Below are 17,543 nucleotides of genomic sequence, written 5' to 3'. Positions count from 1 at the left end.
CTCTTCCCCAACGTCGGCCACAAATATCTCATGTCAAGGGACGGCAAAAGGAAGGTAAAATCTAGAGCCTCCACTAAATATGCAACATCTAGTGATGAGGAGAACTCTGGTGATGATGACGATAATTTGCTTGCCCTTTTTGCCAACCTCAACATGCAACAAAAGGAAAAGTTAAATGAATTTATAGGAGCTATTCATGAGAAGGATGAACTCTTGGATAGCCAAGAGGACTTCCTTATTAAAGAAAACAAGAAGCATGCTAAGGTTAAAAATGCTTATGCTCAGGAAGTAGAAAAATGTGAAAAATTAACTAGTGAGCTAAGTACTTGCCATGATACTATTTCCAACCTTAGAAATGAGAATGCTAAATTAATTGATAAGGTTGAGAAAGTAAATGTTAATGATGATTCTCTTGTCAAACTTAAAAATGATAATGCTAGTTTGATTGCTAAAATTGACAAGTTGAATGAATCACTCTCTAGCCTTAAACTTGAGAATGAAAAATTGATTGCTAAGGCTAAAGATTTAAATGTTTGCAATATTTCTATTTCCAACCTTAAGAATGAGAATGCTATTTTACATGCTAAGATTGATGAATTAAATGTTTGCAAACCCTCTACATCTACCATTGAGCATGTTACTATTTGTACTAGATGTAGAGACATTAATGTTGATGCTATTCATGATCACCTAGCCTTAATTAAACAACAAAATGATCACATAGCTCAACTTAGTGCTAAAATTGATGAGCATGACTTAGAAAACAAAAAATTTAAATTTGCTAGAAGCATGCTCTATAGTGGGAGACGCTCTTGCATTAAGGATGGCATTGGCTTCCAACAGGGAGACAATGTCAAGCTTAATGCCTCTAAGAAATTGTCTAACTTTGTTAAGGGCAAAGCTCCCATGGCTCAGGATAATGAGGGTTACATTTTATATCCTGCTGGTTATCCCGAGCACAAAATTAGGAGAATTCATTCTAGAAAGTCTCACTCTAGCTCTCATCATGCTTTTATGTATAACAGTGAGGCATCTAGTTCTAGGCAATCCAATCATGTTAAATTGCCTAAAAAGAAATCTCCTATTGCATCAAATGAGCCTAACATTTCATTTAAGACTTTTGATGCTTCATATGTTTTAACTAACATATCAGGCAAAGTAGTTGTCAAATATGTTGGGGCCAAACACAAGGGCTCAAAGACTTGTGTTTGGGTACCCAAGGTGCTTGTTTCTAATGTCAACGGACCCAAGACCGTTTGGGTACCTAAGAACAAGACCTAAACTTGTTTTGTAGGTTTATGCATCCGAGGGCTCGAGTTGGATAATTGATAGCGGGTGCACAAACCACATGACTGGGGAGAAAAGGATGTTCTCCTCCTACGAGAAAAACCATGATCCCCAAAGAGCTATCACATTCGGGGATGGAAATCAAGGTTTAGTCAAAGGACTTGGTAAAATTGCTATATCACCTGACCATTTTATTTCCAATGTTTTTCTTGTAGATTCTTTAGATTACAACTTGCTTTCAGTTTCTCAATTATGAAAAATGGGCTACAATTGTCTTTTTTACGGATATAGGTGTTACTGTCTTTAGAAGAAGTGACGATTCAGTAGCATTTAAGGGAGTATTAGAGGGTCAGCTATACTTAGTTGATTTTAATATAGCTGAACTCGATACTTGCTTAATTGCTAAGACTAACATGGGTTGGCTCTGGCACCGCCGACTAGCCCACGTTGGGATGAAGAATCTTCACAAGCTTCTAAAGGGAGAGCACATTTTGGGACTAACAAATGTTCATTTTGAGAAAGACAGGATTTGTAGTGCATGCCAAGTAGGGAAGCAAGGTGGTGTTCATCATCCACACAAGAACATCATGACGACTGACACGCCACTTGAGCTACTCCACATGGACCTATTCGGCCTGATAGCTTACATAAGTATCGGTGGGAGTAAGTACTGTCTAGTTATTGTGGATGATTATTCTCGCTTCACTTGGGTGTTCTTTTTGCAAGAAAAATCTCAAACCCAAGAAACCTTAAAGGGATTCTTGAGACGGGCTCAAAATGAGTTCGGCTTAAGGATCAAAAAGATTAGAAGCGACAACGGGACGGAGTTCAAGAACTCACAAATAGAAGGCTTTCTTGAGGATGAGGGCATCAAGCATGAGTTCTCTTCTCCCTACATGCCACAACAAAATGGTGTAGTGGAGAGGAAGAATAGAACTCTACTTGACATGGCGAGGTCCATGCTTGATGAGTACAAGACTTCGGACCGGTTTTGGGCGGAAGCAATCAACACCGCTTGCTACGCCATCAACCGTCTCTACCTTCACCGAATCCTCAAGAAGACATCATATAAACTCCTCACCGGTAAAAAGCCAAATGTTTCATATTTTAGAGTCTTTGGTAGCAAATGCTTTATTCTTGTCAAAAGAGGTAGAAAATCTAAATTTGCTCCTAAGGCTGTAGAAGGCTTTTTGCTAGGATATGATTCAAACACAAGGGCATATAGAGTCTTTAACAAGTCCACTGGACTAGTTGAAGTTTCTTGTGACATTGTGTTTGATGAGACTAACGGCTCTCAAGTAGAGCAAGTTGATCTTGATGAGCTAGATGATGAAGAGGCCCTGTGCGTCGTACTAAGGAACGTGTCCATTGGCGATGTGTGTCCTAAGGAATTCGAAGAGCCTCCACATGCACAAGATCAACCATCATCTTCAATTCAAGCATCTCCACCAACCCAAGATGAGGATCAAGCTCAAGAGGATGAAAATGAAGATCAGAAGATGAGCCACCTCAAGAGGAGGACAATGGTCAAGGGGGAGATGCCCATGATCAAGACAAGGAAGATGATGAGGGTCCAAGGCCGCCACACCCAAGAGTCCACCAAGCAATACAACGAGATCACCCTGTGAACACTATCCTCGGCGATATTCATAAGAGGGTAACCACTCGATCTCGTGTTGCTCATTTTTGTGAACATTACTCCTTTGTGTCTTCTATTGAGCCATACAGGGTGGAAGACGCATTAAGGGATTCGGATTGGGTGTTGGCAATGCAAGAGGAACTCAACAACTTCACGAGGAATGAGGTATGGCATTTAGTTCCACGTCCTAATCAAAATGTTGTAGGGACCAAGTGGGTCTTCCGCAACAAGCAAGATGAGCATGGTGTGGTGACAAGGAACAAAGCCCGACTTGTAGCCAAGGGATATTCACAAGTTGAAGGTTTGGATTTCGGTGAAACCTATGCACCTGTAGCTAGGATTGAGTCAATTTGTATATTACTTGCCTATGCTACTTACCATGGCTTTAAGCTCTATCAAATGGACGTGAAAAGTGCCTTCCTCAATGGACCAATCAAGGAGGAGGTCTATGTTGAGCAACCACCCGGCTTTGAAGATAGTGAGTACCCTAACCATGTCTATAAACTCTCTAAGATGCTTTATGGGCTCAAGCAAGCCCCAAGAGCATGGTATGAATGCCTAAGAGATTTTCTTATCGCTAATGGCTTCAAAGTCGAAAAAGCCGATCCTACACTCTTTACTAAAACAATTGCAAATGATTTGTTTGTATGCCAAATTTATGTTGATGATATCATATTTGGGTCTACTAACAAATCTACATGTGAAGAGTTTAGTAGGCTGATGGTACAGAAATTCGAGATGCCTATGATGGGGGAGTTGAAGTATTTCCTAGGATTTCAAGTCAAACAACTCCAAGAGGGCACCTTCATCAGCCAAACGATGTACATTCAAGACATACTCACCAAGTTTGGGATGAAGGATGCCAAGCCCATCAAGACACCCATGGGAACCAATGGGCATCTCGACCTCGACACGGGAGGTAAATCCGTAGATCAAAAGGTATACCGATCGTTGATGGGATATTTACTCTATTTATGTGCATCTCGATCGGATATTATGCTTTCTGTATGCATGTGTGCAAGATTCCAAGTCGATCCTAAGGAAGTTCACCTTAGGGCCGTGAAACGAATCTTGAGATATTTAGTTTATACGCCCAAGTTTGGTCTTTGGTACCCCAAGGGGTCCAATTTTGATTTAATAGGTTATTCAGATGCTGATTGGGCAGGGTGTAAAATTGATAGAAAGAGCACATCGGGGACTTGTCAGTTCTTGGGAAGATCCCTGGTGTCTTGGGCTTCAAAGAAACAAAATTCAGTAGCTCTTTCTACCGCCGAAGCCGAGTACATTGCCACAGGCCATTGTTGCGCGCAATTGATTTGGATGAGGCAAACCCTTAGGGACTATGGTTACAAATTGACCAAAGTTCCTCTCCTATGTGATAATGAGAGTGCAATCCGCATGGCGGATAATCCCGTTGAGCACAGCCGCACTAAGCACATAGCCATTCGGTATCACTTTCTGAGGGATCACCAACAAAGGGGGGATATCGAGATTGCATATGTTAGCACCAAAGAACAATTAGTTGATATCTTTACCAAGCCATTAGATGAGATTATGAGAAAACCTTTACCAAACTTAGGCATGAGCTAAACATTCTCGATTCTAGGAATTTTGATTGATATTTTGCACACATAGCTCATTCATGTACCTTTGATCATATCTCTTTTCTTTGCTATGACTAATGTGGTTTTCAAGTGTATTTCATGCTAAGTCATAGACTGAAAGGGAAATGGAGTTCTTCGGCGAAGACAAGGCTTCCACTCCACTCCATCGAATTATCTCCACTTCGCCGCCACTTCGCACCGCTCTCCAATTTGGTATAATCTTCACTCATATATTGTTTGCCAAAGGGGGAGAGAAAGTAAAAAAGGGCTTATACTTCACTCACAAAGTATCAGTTTTTGGCGATTCATGCCAAAGGGGGAGAAAGTATTAGCCCAAAGCAAAAGGACCGCACCACCACCAAATTTCAAAAATGTAGTCTTTCAATTTGTATTAAAGAAGTTTTCAATTGATATCTTATTTTTGATATAATTTATAATTGGTATAACCTCTTTCAAAATTAATATCCAAAACCCTCTTGAACACTAAGAGGAGAATTTCATTAAGGGGGAGTTTTGTTTAATCAAAGGAAAAGCATTTGAAATAAGGGGAGAAAATTTTAAATCTTGAAAATGCTTCTCGAAATCTTATTCATATAGCTTTGACCATTTGAAAAAAGACTTTGAAAAGAATTTCCAAAAGATTTTGCAAAAACAAAACAAGTGGTGCAAGTGTGGTCCAAAATGTTAAAATGAAGAAAGCAATCCATGCATATCTTATGAAAATGTAAATTGGTTTAATTACAAGCAACCTTTGCACTTATCTTATGCAAACTAGTTAAATTCTACACTTATATATTTGTTTTGGTTTGTGTTGGCATCAATCACCAAAAAGGGGGAGATTTAAAAGAAATAGGGTCAAACCTTTTCCTAAATAATTTTGGTGGTTGAATTGTCCAACACAAATAATTGGACTAACTAGTTTGCTCTAGATTATAGGTTCTACAGATGCCAAAGGTTCAACACAAACCAATAAAAAGTCCAAGAAAGGGTTCAAATAAAAAGAGCAAAAGATAACCGAAGGCTGCCCTGGTCTGGCGCACCGGACTGTCTCGTGTGCCACCGGACAGTGTCCGGTGCACCAGGGTGGATCAACTCCAACTTGCTAGCTTCAGGTTTTCGGGGAGCCACTCCGCTATAATTTACCGGACTGTCCGGTGTAGCACCAGACTGTACGGTGTGCCATGCGGAGCAACGGCTAACTGCGCCAACGGTCGTCTGCAAAAGCTACAGGAACAGTGAACAGTGTGCGACTGCGCGCGTAGAGTCAAAGCAGGCGCCAGAAGGCGCACCGGACAGTGAATAGGACATGTCCGGTGCACCACCGGACAGTCCGGTGGCCCCACATGTCAGAGCTCCAATGGTCGAACTCTAACGGTTGGGTGACGTGGCTGGCGCACCGGACTGTCCGGTGCGCCCGTCGACTGCAGCCTTCCTCAACGGCCACTTTAGTGGTTGGGGCTATAAATACCCCTCAACCACCACACTTCAAGGCATCCAAGTTTTCATCCAACTCATTCAATACAAGAGCTAGTGCATTCAATACAAGACACAAATAGAGTGAATCAAAATCTCTCCAAGTCCCAATTCCACTCAAAGCAATAGTGACTAGAAGAGAGAGTTTTATCGTGTTCTTTGAGCTCTTGCACTTGGATCGCTTTTCTTCTTCCCAATTGTTGTTCTCAACATCTTTGTAATCAAAGCAAGAGACACCAATTGTGTGGTGGTCCTTGTGGGGACTAAGTGTCCCAATTGATTGAGGAGAAAAGCTCACTCGGTCTAAGTAACCGTTTGAGAGAGAGAAAGGGTTGAAAGAGACCCAGTCTTTGTGACCACCTCAACGGAGAGTAGGTTTGCAAGAACCGAACCTCGGTAAAACAAATCACCGTGTCTCACTCTTCATTTGCTTGTGATTTGTTTTCGCCCTCTCTTTCGGACTTAACTTTATTTCTAACGCTAACCCCGGCTTGTAGTTGTGCTTAAAGTTTATAAATTTCAGATTTGCCTATTTCACCCCCCCCCCCTCTAGGCGACTTTCACACCTCTTACTACATGGTTGGGGCTTTGGTTTGCTCTCTAACGCTTTCTGTAGAGAAAGTGCCATTCTGAGCTCTGCTTGAGGAGAAACATAAAAGCTAGGAGAAGAACAAGAAAGTAGAAAGAGGTAAGTTTCTAGGACTAAGTCAATTGGATTATACTCTAAATGTGTTTGTTTAAGTCTCAGGAAAATCCTCCCAAAAGTTGAAGTCAAACAGAGAAAGAATGGAGGAAAAAGCACTTAGTGTTACGGATGTTCCTAAAACATCCGACTTATATCACAAATCTAATATTTTAACATAGATATACATAGAATTGAAAGCTAAGTTTTGGTAATATTATTAGGAATATTATGAAGTATTTAAATAAATTTTTGTATAATTTTTTACGTACATTATTTTCTCCCTACAAAAAAGGTGAAAAAACATTTGAATCTGTATTCGGGTAGACATACAAATTTTATATCAATTATTTAAAAAGATATAGAACGAATTTAATGTTTATTTTTATGATGATTAATAGTATCAATGCTAAAAACAAGAATATAAATTTACATAGCAAATTATATATGTTATTTGTTCACAATCGAAGAAATAAGACTAAAAATTTGACATCCGAATTAGTATCCGGATCCATCCCTACTTAGTGTGTTGTTGGCTGGTGCAAACGACAGTGAATAGTAACTGTTCGACGCACAGGACAGTGAATAGTAACACGTCCGGTGCACAGACCAGTGAATAGTAACATGTCCGGTGCACAGGACAGTGAATGGTTACCTGTCCGGTGCACACGACAGTGAATAGTAACCTGTTCGGTGCACCAACGGCTAGCTCTTCCAGAGAAGGAAACTGTCAATCAGATCCGTTGTTGTGCACTGTCCGGTGGTGCACCGGACAGTCTGGTGCACCCGCAAACAGGGAAGGCTCGGAGCTTCCAAATGAAGCCCCAATGGCTCCTAGGCCCCTTGGGACTATAAAAGGGACCCCTAGGCGCCACCAACAAGCAACCAACAAGTCCATACATCGTTTGGATCAATTCTTTCTCTCCCTCTCTTGTGTATCTCTTTGTGTCTGTGTGCTCTGCTCTGTGTTGTGTGATGTTTCTCTGTCTTATTTTCTTTTTATACTTGCACTTCAATACTTATATGTGGTACAAACTGTCTTTGAAGTGCAGGGTATTTTAAGGCAGGAACTTCAATTTCGCTGCAACCTACTCGAAGGGTCTTTAATTCCACTACTATCCAGCCTTCGAGTAGAGTAGGAATTTCCAGTTTTTATAGTGATAATTATTATTAGCCTATTCACCCCCTCTAGGCGACATCCAGATCTTGTTCCCGGGCATAGGGAACTTTCTATTGGTATCGGAGCTAGGCCTCTCCCGTGTGGGCTTAGTCGTCCGGAGATGACGATGTCGTCACAAGAGGTAACGATAGAACTTCTTAATTCTGATGGCTCTAACTATGCATCCTGGTATTTTCATTTATATAATACTTTTTGGGAGTTTAGGTCCTGAAGTAGAGCAAATATTTGATGCTAGTGTTTTGCCCATTGATATTGATATGAAAAATCCATCTGAGCATGATCTAAGATGTTTGCATCAAAATTATCAAGCCTATGACATCCTAGTCAATTCCCTTAGCGAAGATGTTTATTTTGCTGTCATAGGTAGTAATAGTGATGTTCTTGTCGATGCTCATGATCTATGGACTAGAATTAAAATAAAATATTCTGAGTCCAAATGTACTACTTCTACTCCCTATGTTGCTTGTGGTACTAATCTTTCGAAGGGAGAAGAAAACAATGGCAACCAAACGATGAATCCACCTCACCGACAGGTTTGTCTTCCACTAGTTATGTCTTATTGCTAACAATGATAGTGGAGACGAAAGCGATGATAAGAGGAATATGAGGATGATAGCGAGGATGAGTCTTCAACGCCACAAGGTACATTTTCCTGTATTGATTCCACTAATAATAATGACAGGGAAAATGAGACCGGCGATGTGGAAGAAGAGGAGATTCACTGTTTCTACACCCATCTCAACAAAGAAGACAAAGTGCTCTTTGTTAAGCTGTTGAGGAGGAACAAGGAACAAGGCGAGATGCTTCTCAGGCTGGAGGAGACTGTCATCAAAACCAACGACAGCCTGGAGAAGATGACCAAAGAACATGAGGATCTAAGGTGCTCTCATGATGATTTGGTCCAACGGTATGATTCAGTTTTAATTGAGCAAAGAAATAATGATGATGCTTTATCTTGTGTTGCTCAACTTAAAATTGAAAATGTCATGCTTGAGAAGCAAGTAGAATTGCTAATTCATGATAAACTTGCTCTTACTGAAAAATATGATGTGTTGTCTTATTATCATGATAATCTTTTGGATAGACATATCAAGCTTGATGTTGCTCATGAGGTTGTAATTGCGAACTTAAATTCATGTGAACCTCATTCTTGCACATGTGCTCATTTAGATAATATATCACCATGTGCTAACCCCCATTGCTCAAAAGAAAGCTAATTTTTGAATGAGCATCAAGCTGCAGGATCAAAAGAAAAGTTGCTCATAAATAAAGAAAGGAACAAGAAAGCAAAGCAACTAAGGAGAAAACGTATTGCTCAACCTCCTCAAGATATCCACGGACGCGTGGTGAAGAAGCTTGTGACGGGAGAAACCGTAGCAAGTGTTAAACTCCATAAGAAGGATGTTCCTAAAGCAATAAATGAAGCAATCAACATGAACAAGGAAAAGGTAAAAATTTAAATAGTCATGTTGTTTGCACTGATCATCTATCTATGTCATCCAAGAGCAAAAAGGGAAGAGGAAAGAGGAGGTGCTTCAAGTGCAAGGAATTAGGCAACTTCATTGCGTCTTGTCCACACAAAGACAAGGATGAAGGAATGAGGAGATGTTTTGGATGCAACGATAAGGACCATATGATCACTTCATGTTCGCTCATGAAGAATCAAAGACGTGCACCATCCAAGATGACCCTCACTAAGAAAAAAGACAAACAACAAGCGTCATGTCAGGTTGAGCGACACTTCTGCTACATGTGTGGTGAGCAAGGTAATCTACCTAAGGTATGTAAGAAGGGTAAGGTTCCTAAGCAAATAAATTTATCTCAATCTTATTCGCTTAGGAGACCCAAATCATACACTTGTGCTAGATCAATAATGAGATCACCTAGAACTAGCACAAATGCTATTTGGGTACCAAAGTCTCTTTTAGATGAACGTTATGGACCCATCCCGAGGTGGGTACCAAATTGTGCCAACTAGACCATGCAGGTGCCTCGAGATGGACTCGAGACCTTGGGAGAGCCTAAGATGGTTAATTCAAACTCTATGCTTAAGCTGTCAATTTTATTGCCTATTTATTGACCCAAGGTTGAATTATTGTGCAATACTAATCTCATGTTCATCTCGAATTAAATAAGTTGTAGAGGTCCTTAATCATTATTGGTGAATCAAGCAAAGGACTTTGATGAGAATCTGCAACTTGCTCTCCAAAGGACGGTACCCGTGTATCTTAAGTGCATTATTTCTAATCAGTATTGCTTTTAAGTTGGATTGTCGTGCTATACCTATCCTTGGAGTAGTTATGCTTTTGAGATTGCTTGTGTTGAATATCTTTCAATTAATGATCCATGATTTCTAATATCATAGTCATGCTTGCTCAATCATGATTGTCTGCTTTATAGGTTTTATCTCTTGAATCATTCAATGGGTAGCTTTTCATTTGATATATCCACCATGATTAACTCTCTTGGTGTATGTGGCTAAACTTGTATCTTTTTGTAAGTCATGTTATGTGGTTTTTAATGATTAACCTATGTGCAAGCATGATAGTTTTGTTTAGTCCATGTTCACATGATTACTTTGTCTTGGTACTCTGTGTATACCAAAACAAGAAATCCATGTTGTGTCTCTAATGCACCCTCTCGAGCTATGAGGTGCATGAGCAAAAGGAGCCCTCAATTGATGACAACAGGTGCTCTCACTCCACACTACCTAAGAGAATGAATCTCATGGCATTCAGGTAAAAGGCAAAGGTACGGAGAATGGAACTATGCAATTTCATTGAATATCTTAAAGTTTCATTGATTGTGATCATAGCTATGTTCTTGCCTTTCAATTGGTAGTATCTTGGTTTAGGTGCTTTATGCTTTAAAATGTTGTTTCCTTCGGTGTACATAAGAAAATACTTCTTAATCATGGTGTCCTTAGACATTCAGGCCCGGCCCTGAGGGTAGGCAGAGTATGCCGCCGCTCAGGGCCCCCAAAGTTAGTAGGGCCCCCAGTCCGACCTAAATAGATATATACTCTTATATATGTATGGTATATATTTATTCTATTCCCAAAATCTCTAGCCGCTGCTCGCTGGTAACCATTGTTAAAGATGTTGCAAATGATTTTGGTGTAAATATATCATTTCCAATAAAGCGTAAAGCGGTGAGAAAGAAACAATTTGATGAAAGTAGGTGCCACGAAGAAATTCTAGAAAATGAGAGAGCTTTTCAAGTCAACTATTTTTTGGTATTAGTTGACATGGCGAGCACTTCTTTGAGGACCCGATTTGAAGAACTCTCCATGTTTAGGTATATTTGGGTTTTTATTGAGCTCAAGTACACTAAGCTCACTAAATGATAGAGAACTTGAAGAGTTTTGCACTAAATTTGCAAACACTTTCTCTCATGATGGTTCATGTGATGTTGAGTTAAATGATTTGATTTCTAAATTGAATATTCTAAAGTTTACTTTGCCTAACGACACATTATCTGCTGTGGAGATTTTTGAGCATATTAGAGTTGTGGATTGTTATCCTAATGCCTCTATTGCTTATAGAATATTATTTACTGTGTTTGTTACTGTTGCATCTGCTGAAAGAAGCTTCTCAAAATTGAAGTTACTGAATAATTATTTAAGATCAGCAATGAGTCAAGAAAGGTTGAATGGTTTGACGCCTTTATGATCGAGAAGAAGTTATTGAATGATATCGATATCAATAGTATAATCGATGATTTTGTATCAAAAATGTTAGAAGAAATTTTATAAGATGAGAAGTGACAAGTAAATTTTTATTATTTCAGCCAATGTTATTTTATAAACAATAATGTGTAATATCCTATATTACAGTAACTTATATACAGTTTCTTTACTGATATGTATTTAGTAGATGTGTAGATAATATATACATATATCTAGTTATATGGGCCCTCTATATAAATTTTTGCTTAGGGCCCCCGAAATGTCAGGACCGGCCCTGTAGACATTGTGCTTTATATGCATGATCTTGTCGTTTTTCAATTGGTATATGTGTTGCAATGATCATCATGTGTGAAGCGTGCCTAGGTTGCTTTTAAAATGTTATATATCTTGAGGCATGCATTGTTTCCACTAGCCATAAGTTGTATTATGTCATCTATTCAATTGGTATCTTTTTGTGATGCAATTGATATATTATGCCTAGACCAAGGTATGTTGTGATCCCCTCTAGTTCTGAGGACGCTAGATGTGCAAGGTGCAAGTCATTCAAATACTTGATGCACAACTTTAGGGGGAGCACACATAACTTGTGTCTTTTGATACTAACTGTTTCTTGAGTGATCCTATATAGTCTCAAGGTGGAAAATGGAAGATGAGCAAGAAATGGAGCAATCAGGACTTGGATACCTCTACAAGTCAAGTAATTGGTATCTAAAGTTGTGAGTAATTGTGTATTTAAAGATTGCTCGTGCTCTATAATAGTTGGTGATCCTAGATGCTTATCTTTAAATATCATGGACCTATGACAGTGATGATCTTTCAATTGGTAGCTTTGGTAGTGTGCTTCAGTTGGTATCTTTTGGTAATCGCTAGAATAGAAGCTTCATCTTGTGCCACAATACTATAACTTGTTCTAACTTTGGTGTCTTAGCAATAAGAAAATGTCAGGATAAAGGATTAGGCACAAGTGTGAAGGAGCTGCCTAGAGATAAAACTTTCAAGATGGAAATCTTAAATTGATGACAAAAGCAACTCCGCCTACTTAGATGGAAAGTACACCATAACATGGTAAAGGTACAAAAGGAGGTATTGACCTTTTTGCGTATTTGTACCTTAATTTTCCTCCAATGCTTGTGTTACATATGTTTAATGTGAAAGGGGGAGTAATGTTAGTGTGTTGCATTTTCCCTGCTTAATACCTTGTTGTCCCTTGACATCATCCTATGTTCTTGCTTGAATATGGTTTTGGTGTTTGATGTCAAAGGGGGAGAATTTGTGCATTAAAGCTTACCTCAACCTGAGAGGAAAGCTTATCTTAAGGGTGAAGAGGGCGAAGATTAATTTTTTGTGTGCTAAAGGACTCAAAGGGGTTTCCTTGAATTCCTTTGATCTTAAGGAAGAATGTGTTAGTTTTGTTGATAATACTTATCATATGCTTCTTGTTGTATTATATGGTGATAATGCATAATTAGTGCTTCTGTGGATATGAATCAATTGGTATCTATTGTGTTTGTCCTATGATAGATATTCATGTGGTTCTGGTGCTTTAAATTGGTATCTTAATGGTGAAAAGTGGTAGGTTGATATTCCTGTGGTATATCCATTTAATTGGTGTTTAACTCTGATTTTGTGCATTTGTGTGTTATACGCATCACGGTTTGATTCTTGACACAATGCATCCCACGGGTGCTAAGGTGTAGTTATGCTTCAAATTAGCCTAAGTATGTGCAATTTCGCATATAAGGCCAAAGTTAAGATTTTAATGTAACCACATATTTAGGGGGAGCATTCTGTAAACTTAGAATTCAAAATTTGTGCTTTAAATCTTATTCTTGTGTAAGCTTTAATTGTGTTGCCATCAATCACCAAAAAGGGGGAGATTGAAAGCTCTTGTGGGTTTTGGTGTTTGGATGACAACCCAATTAAAGGACTAACAAGTGTGTTAAGTGTTGAACAAGTGCTTAATGCAAAGCTACCAGGGTTCAACACAAGTGAACAAGTGTGATGATCCAAAGACTGGAATATCTATATATGATGGACATCACAAGTAAGATGGACATTGCTTAAATGAGACTCGGTGTGCATAACTCAGAGACAACCGATCAAGCCAAGGATGGAGGCAAGAAGAGCTTCGAGGTACCGAGTGCACGGGAGAAGGTCAAAGAGACCAGAAACCCAAAGCCAGGGGTGAAGAAGAAGACTTGCAAAGTCAAGGTTGATCGAGTTAAGAAGAGTTATGGTGCATCAAGGATCACTACATAAGGACATGACTTACAACCAATGAGGTAACATCTACAGTTATGTGGTGTAAGTCATAAGGATCAAGACCAAGCTCGAGAAGTGAACAAGGGGGTTGGACCTCAGATATGTCAATCTAGATCAAGTCAAGTTGACTTGGTGGTTTAGAGTCCAACATCGACCTCAAACATGCCAAATCGGGTAAAACGGTGAAAAGGTTAAGTATGTAAGGTTTGAGTGTTCAACCATGTTGCATACACCTCTTACTACAAGTTTGGTGCTTTGGTTTGCTCTCTAACTCTTTCTGTAGAGAAAGTGCCATTCTGAGCTCTGCTTGAGGAGAAACAGAAAAGGTAGGAGAAGAACACGAAAGAGGTAAGTTTCTAGGACTAAGTCAATTGGATTATACTTTAAAAGTGTTTGTTTAAGTCTCATGAAAATCCTTCCAAAAGTTGAAGTCAAACGAAGAAAGAATGGAGGAAAAAGCACTTAGTGTGTTGTTGGCTGGTGCACATGACAGTGAATAGTAACTGTCCGGTGCCCAGGACAGTGAATAGTAACACGTCCGGTGCACAGGACAGTGAATAGTAACATGTCCGGTGCACAGGTCAGTGAATAGTAACATGTCTGGTGCACAGGACAGTGAATAGTAACATGTCCAGTGCACCAACGGCTAGCTCTTCCAGAGAAGGAAACTGTCAATCAGATCTGTTACTGTGCACAGTCTGGTGCACCCACAATCAGGGAAGGCTGGGAGCTTCCAAATGAAGCCCCAACAGCTCCTGGGCCCCTTGGGACTATAAAAGGAACCCCTAGGCGCCTCCAACAAGTGTACAAGAGAAGCCAACAAGTCCATACATCATTTGGATCAATTCTTTCTCTCCCTCTCTTATATATCTCTCTAGTTTGTGTAGAGACGAAGTTATAAGCCTTTAGAGAGAGAGGAAGTGCTGCTGAGAGCTAGAGCAAAATCTTGGGCGCATTATTACTCTGCTGGAGTGCTGTCGAGAATATTGTAAGCAGCCATGACATCATTGTAACTGATATCAACATAGTGGAAGGCTCTATCTGTCGCACTGACAGATCTGAGCAAAAAGAGGAAGGAGTTGAAATAGACTCTAAGCCAAGGTGTGGCTAACTCCAAGGAGGACTAGGCAAGCATTTCAGGCTTGGCCGAACCTCGGGATAAATCCCTGTGTCTGTGTACTCTGCTCTGTGTTGTGTGTTGTTTCTCTGTCTTATTTGCTTTATATACTTGCACTTCAATACTTATATGTGGTACAAGTTGTCTTTGAAGTGCAAGGTATTTTAAGACAGGAACTTCAATTCCGCTGCAACCTACTCGAAGGGTCTTTAATTCCACTGTGATCCAGCCTTCGAGTAGAGTAAGAATTTCCGGTTTTTACAGTGATAATTATTATTCGCCTATTCACCCCCCTCTAGGCGACATCCAGATCCTATTCCCGGGCATAGAGAACTTTCAGGAGCTGTTGGTATATGGAGGTTCTCGGGTTGATCATGTTGTGATGGCTTTTCGGACAAGTGATTCTTATATCGCCCCATTCTCAAGAATCTGTAGCGGGTTTTCTCGAACTAGTGGATCTGTGTAAAGGCCTTGTAGTGCTACCCTGCCTTGTCTTATCAGTAGAGATAAATGGAATTTCTAGACCCCTTGGCAAATGGGTAACACGACTTGTGGGTAAACATGCTCAACCTCTGCATAGTGTAAGGGCATGTTTGATTCGTTGGTTAACTTGTCACACTTTGCCTAACTTTTCTAAGGTTAGTTCTTTAATTCTAATGACTAATCTTAGGCAAAATGTGGTACAGTTAGCCTTAAAACTGGTATATCAGTCGTGCTCACGGTCATGAGCGGCTCAGAACCTCACATGAGTAATTTATGGAATTAAATTTAAACATGTCATGCACTGCATTGTGGGATTTATTATTCATCTATGATATATTATTTAATTGGGTTGGTATTTATTTATACTTAGTAATTGCTAATAAAAGTTTGACCAACACTAAAAGCAATGCTTAGTCTTAACCATTTTCTTTGGTAAATCTTACACTTGAGCCCCCATCATAAGTGAGCTCAACACATTTTTCATACACTTGCTGAGCGATGAACGTATGTGAGCTCACTCTTGCTATAATCATACTAAACCAAGAACAAATACCGTAGGATGAAAAAGCACGAAAGATGCTACGATGAGTTCGAAGAAGTCTAGGTTGTCGTCTCTCAATCGACTATAGTTCATATAATGTAATTTACTTAGCTAGTATGTATAGAAGTTGTATTACGTAATAAAGATGTGACATTATTTTCTATACATGAGTTATTATATGTGTAAGACATGATCTTATCACGTATTTGAGATGTATCTAGATTTATTTTAAAAATCAGGCGTGACATGTGGGTATAAAATAGTATGTATCAGGAAATGATGGTAATAGGATAGATGCCTCGTCATCCGCATCGATATGATGTAGCAATCAATCATGTGCGAGCCGAGCACGCAACGAAGGAATCCCATGTGGCATGCATGGCTTGGCTAGCCAGCTCAAGTAGTACCGGCGACCAGTTGCAGAACAAAACCAGATGAGACCTCCCCCGATCCCCATCCTGTTCCTACCATACCAGGATCAGCTAAGCTGGTGGACAAGACTTGAAAGAGACGAGAGAGAGAGCATCAGGCATCATCATGAGCTGCAGCTCGCCGCCGCCGCTGGAGCATCATCACGACGCCGCCCGGCCGACGATAGCCCCGGCGCTGGACCTGCTGGACGAGCACTGGTTCTTCGGCAACACCCTCGTCACCAATAGCAGCGCCAAGAAGAAGAAGAAGCCGCCGCCGCACCTGCCCAGGTCGCCGTCCACAGCCACAGCCACAGCCACAGGGGAGAAGGCCTCGGGTTCGGCGGGGCCGCCGGCCAGGCTAGGAGGCCGGCAGCTACTCCGGACGCCGTCGCTCCCGTCGTCTCGCGTCGGGATGACGACGGAGTTGCCCTTGCCCACCAACAACAACAAGGATGACGACGACGACCTCAACTGGAGCTCCATCTACGAGGGCGTCCTGCGAACAAGGCTGGCGGAGGGAGGCAGATCGGCGCTGCGCCGGGCGCCGTCCATGCCCGTCCCCACGTCCGCCACGGCCATGGGGCTGCTCAGGCACTCGCACAAGGTTCCTTCCCTTCCCTTCCCTAGCTGCTTGTTACCCGATCCAGCTCCAGTGACTGACGAGATTCCATTACGTGCAGGCCGAGGCTGAGCAGAGGACGCCCGGCGGCGGCAGTAGTGGAAATGAGCCGCGGCGCAGCAAGAAGCAGACGACCAGTCCCCGGCGTCCTTACCTGTCGGAGGCGTGGCAGCGGCCAGCGCTAGTGAGGGTGCAGTCGGCAGCGGAGATGAAGGACCTGCTCAGGATGTGGGCACAGGCCGTCGCGTGCAACGTGCGACACGACACCGTCTCAAATCACAAGCCGTTTTAGCTATTCTTTCTTTCTTTCTTTTTGGGAGGTATACATTGATCGATTCATTCATTATTTTATTCATCATGGAGATAATAACGCAGTATACTGGTACGCTTGCTTGAGCTACAGCCAACACAACGTAAAGATTCTTGAGCCCTGCATCAGTTATATGTGAGTGTGTCAATCGAATCGAGCAATGGAGATGGCCTGGCTAGAGAATAGATAGATTTGTGGGGTGGGGGGGGTGCCTAGCTGGCTGTCCAGACTCCAGACCATGTGCA

General features: G+C 41.0%; 1 protein-coding gene across 1 annotated transcript; it reads left to right on the top strand.

The window, feature by feature from the left end:
• Positions 1-16,422: 16,422 nt before the first annotated feature.
• Positions 16,423-17,373, top strand: LOC100278326 (uncharacterized). Its single transcript, NM_001151638.1, is given in 2 exon segments — positions 16,423-16,973; positions 17,050-17,373. Coding segments are annotated over 2 exon segments (711 nt in total). The 5' UTR covers positions 16,423-16,493; the 3' UTR covers positions 17,281-17,373.
• Positions 17,374-17,543: the final 170 nt, after the last annotated feature.

Source organism: Zea mays, chromosome 3, assembly GCF_902167145.1.
Source record: "Zea mays cultivar B73 chromosome 3, Zm-B73-REFERENCE-NAM-5.0, whole genome shotgun sequence".
Classification (NCBI taxonomy): domain Eukaryota; kingdom Viridiplantae; phylum Streptophyta; class Magnoliopsida; order Poales; family Poaceae; genus Zea; species Zea mays.
The sequence above is the reverse complement of the archived record's forward strand: the minus strand, read 5'-3'. Positions and strand labels throughout refer to the sequence as shown.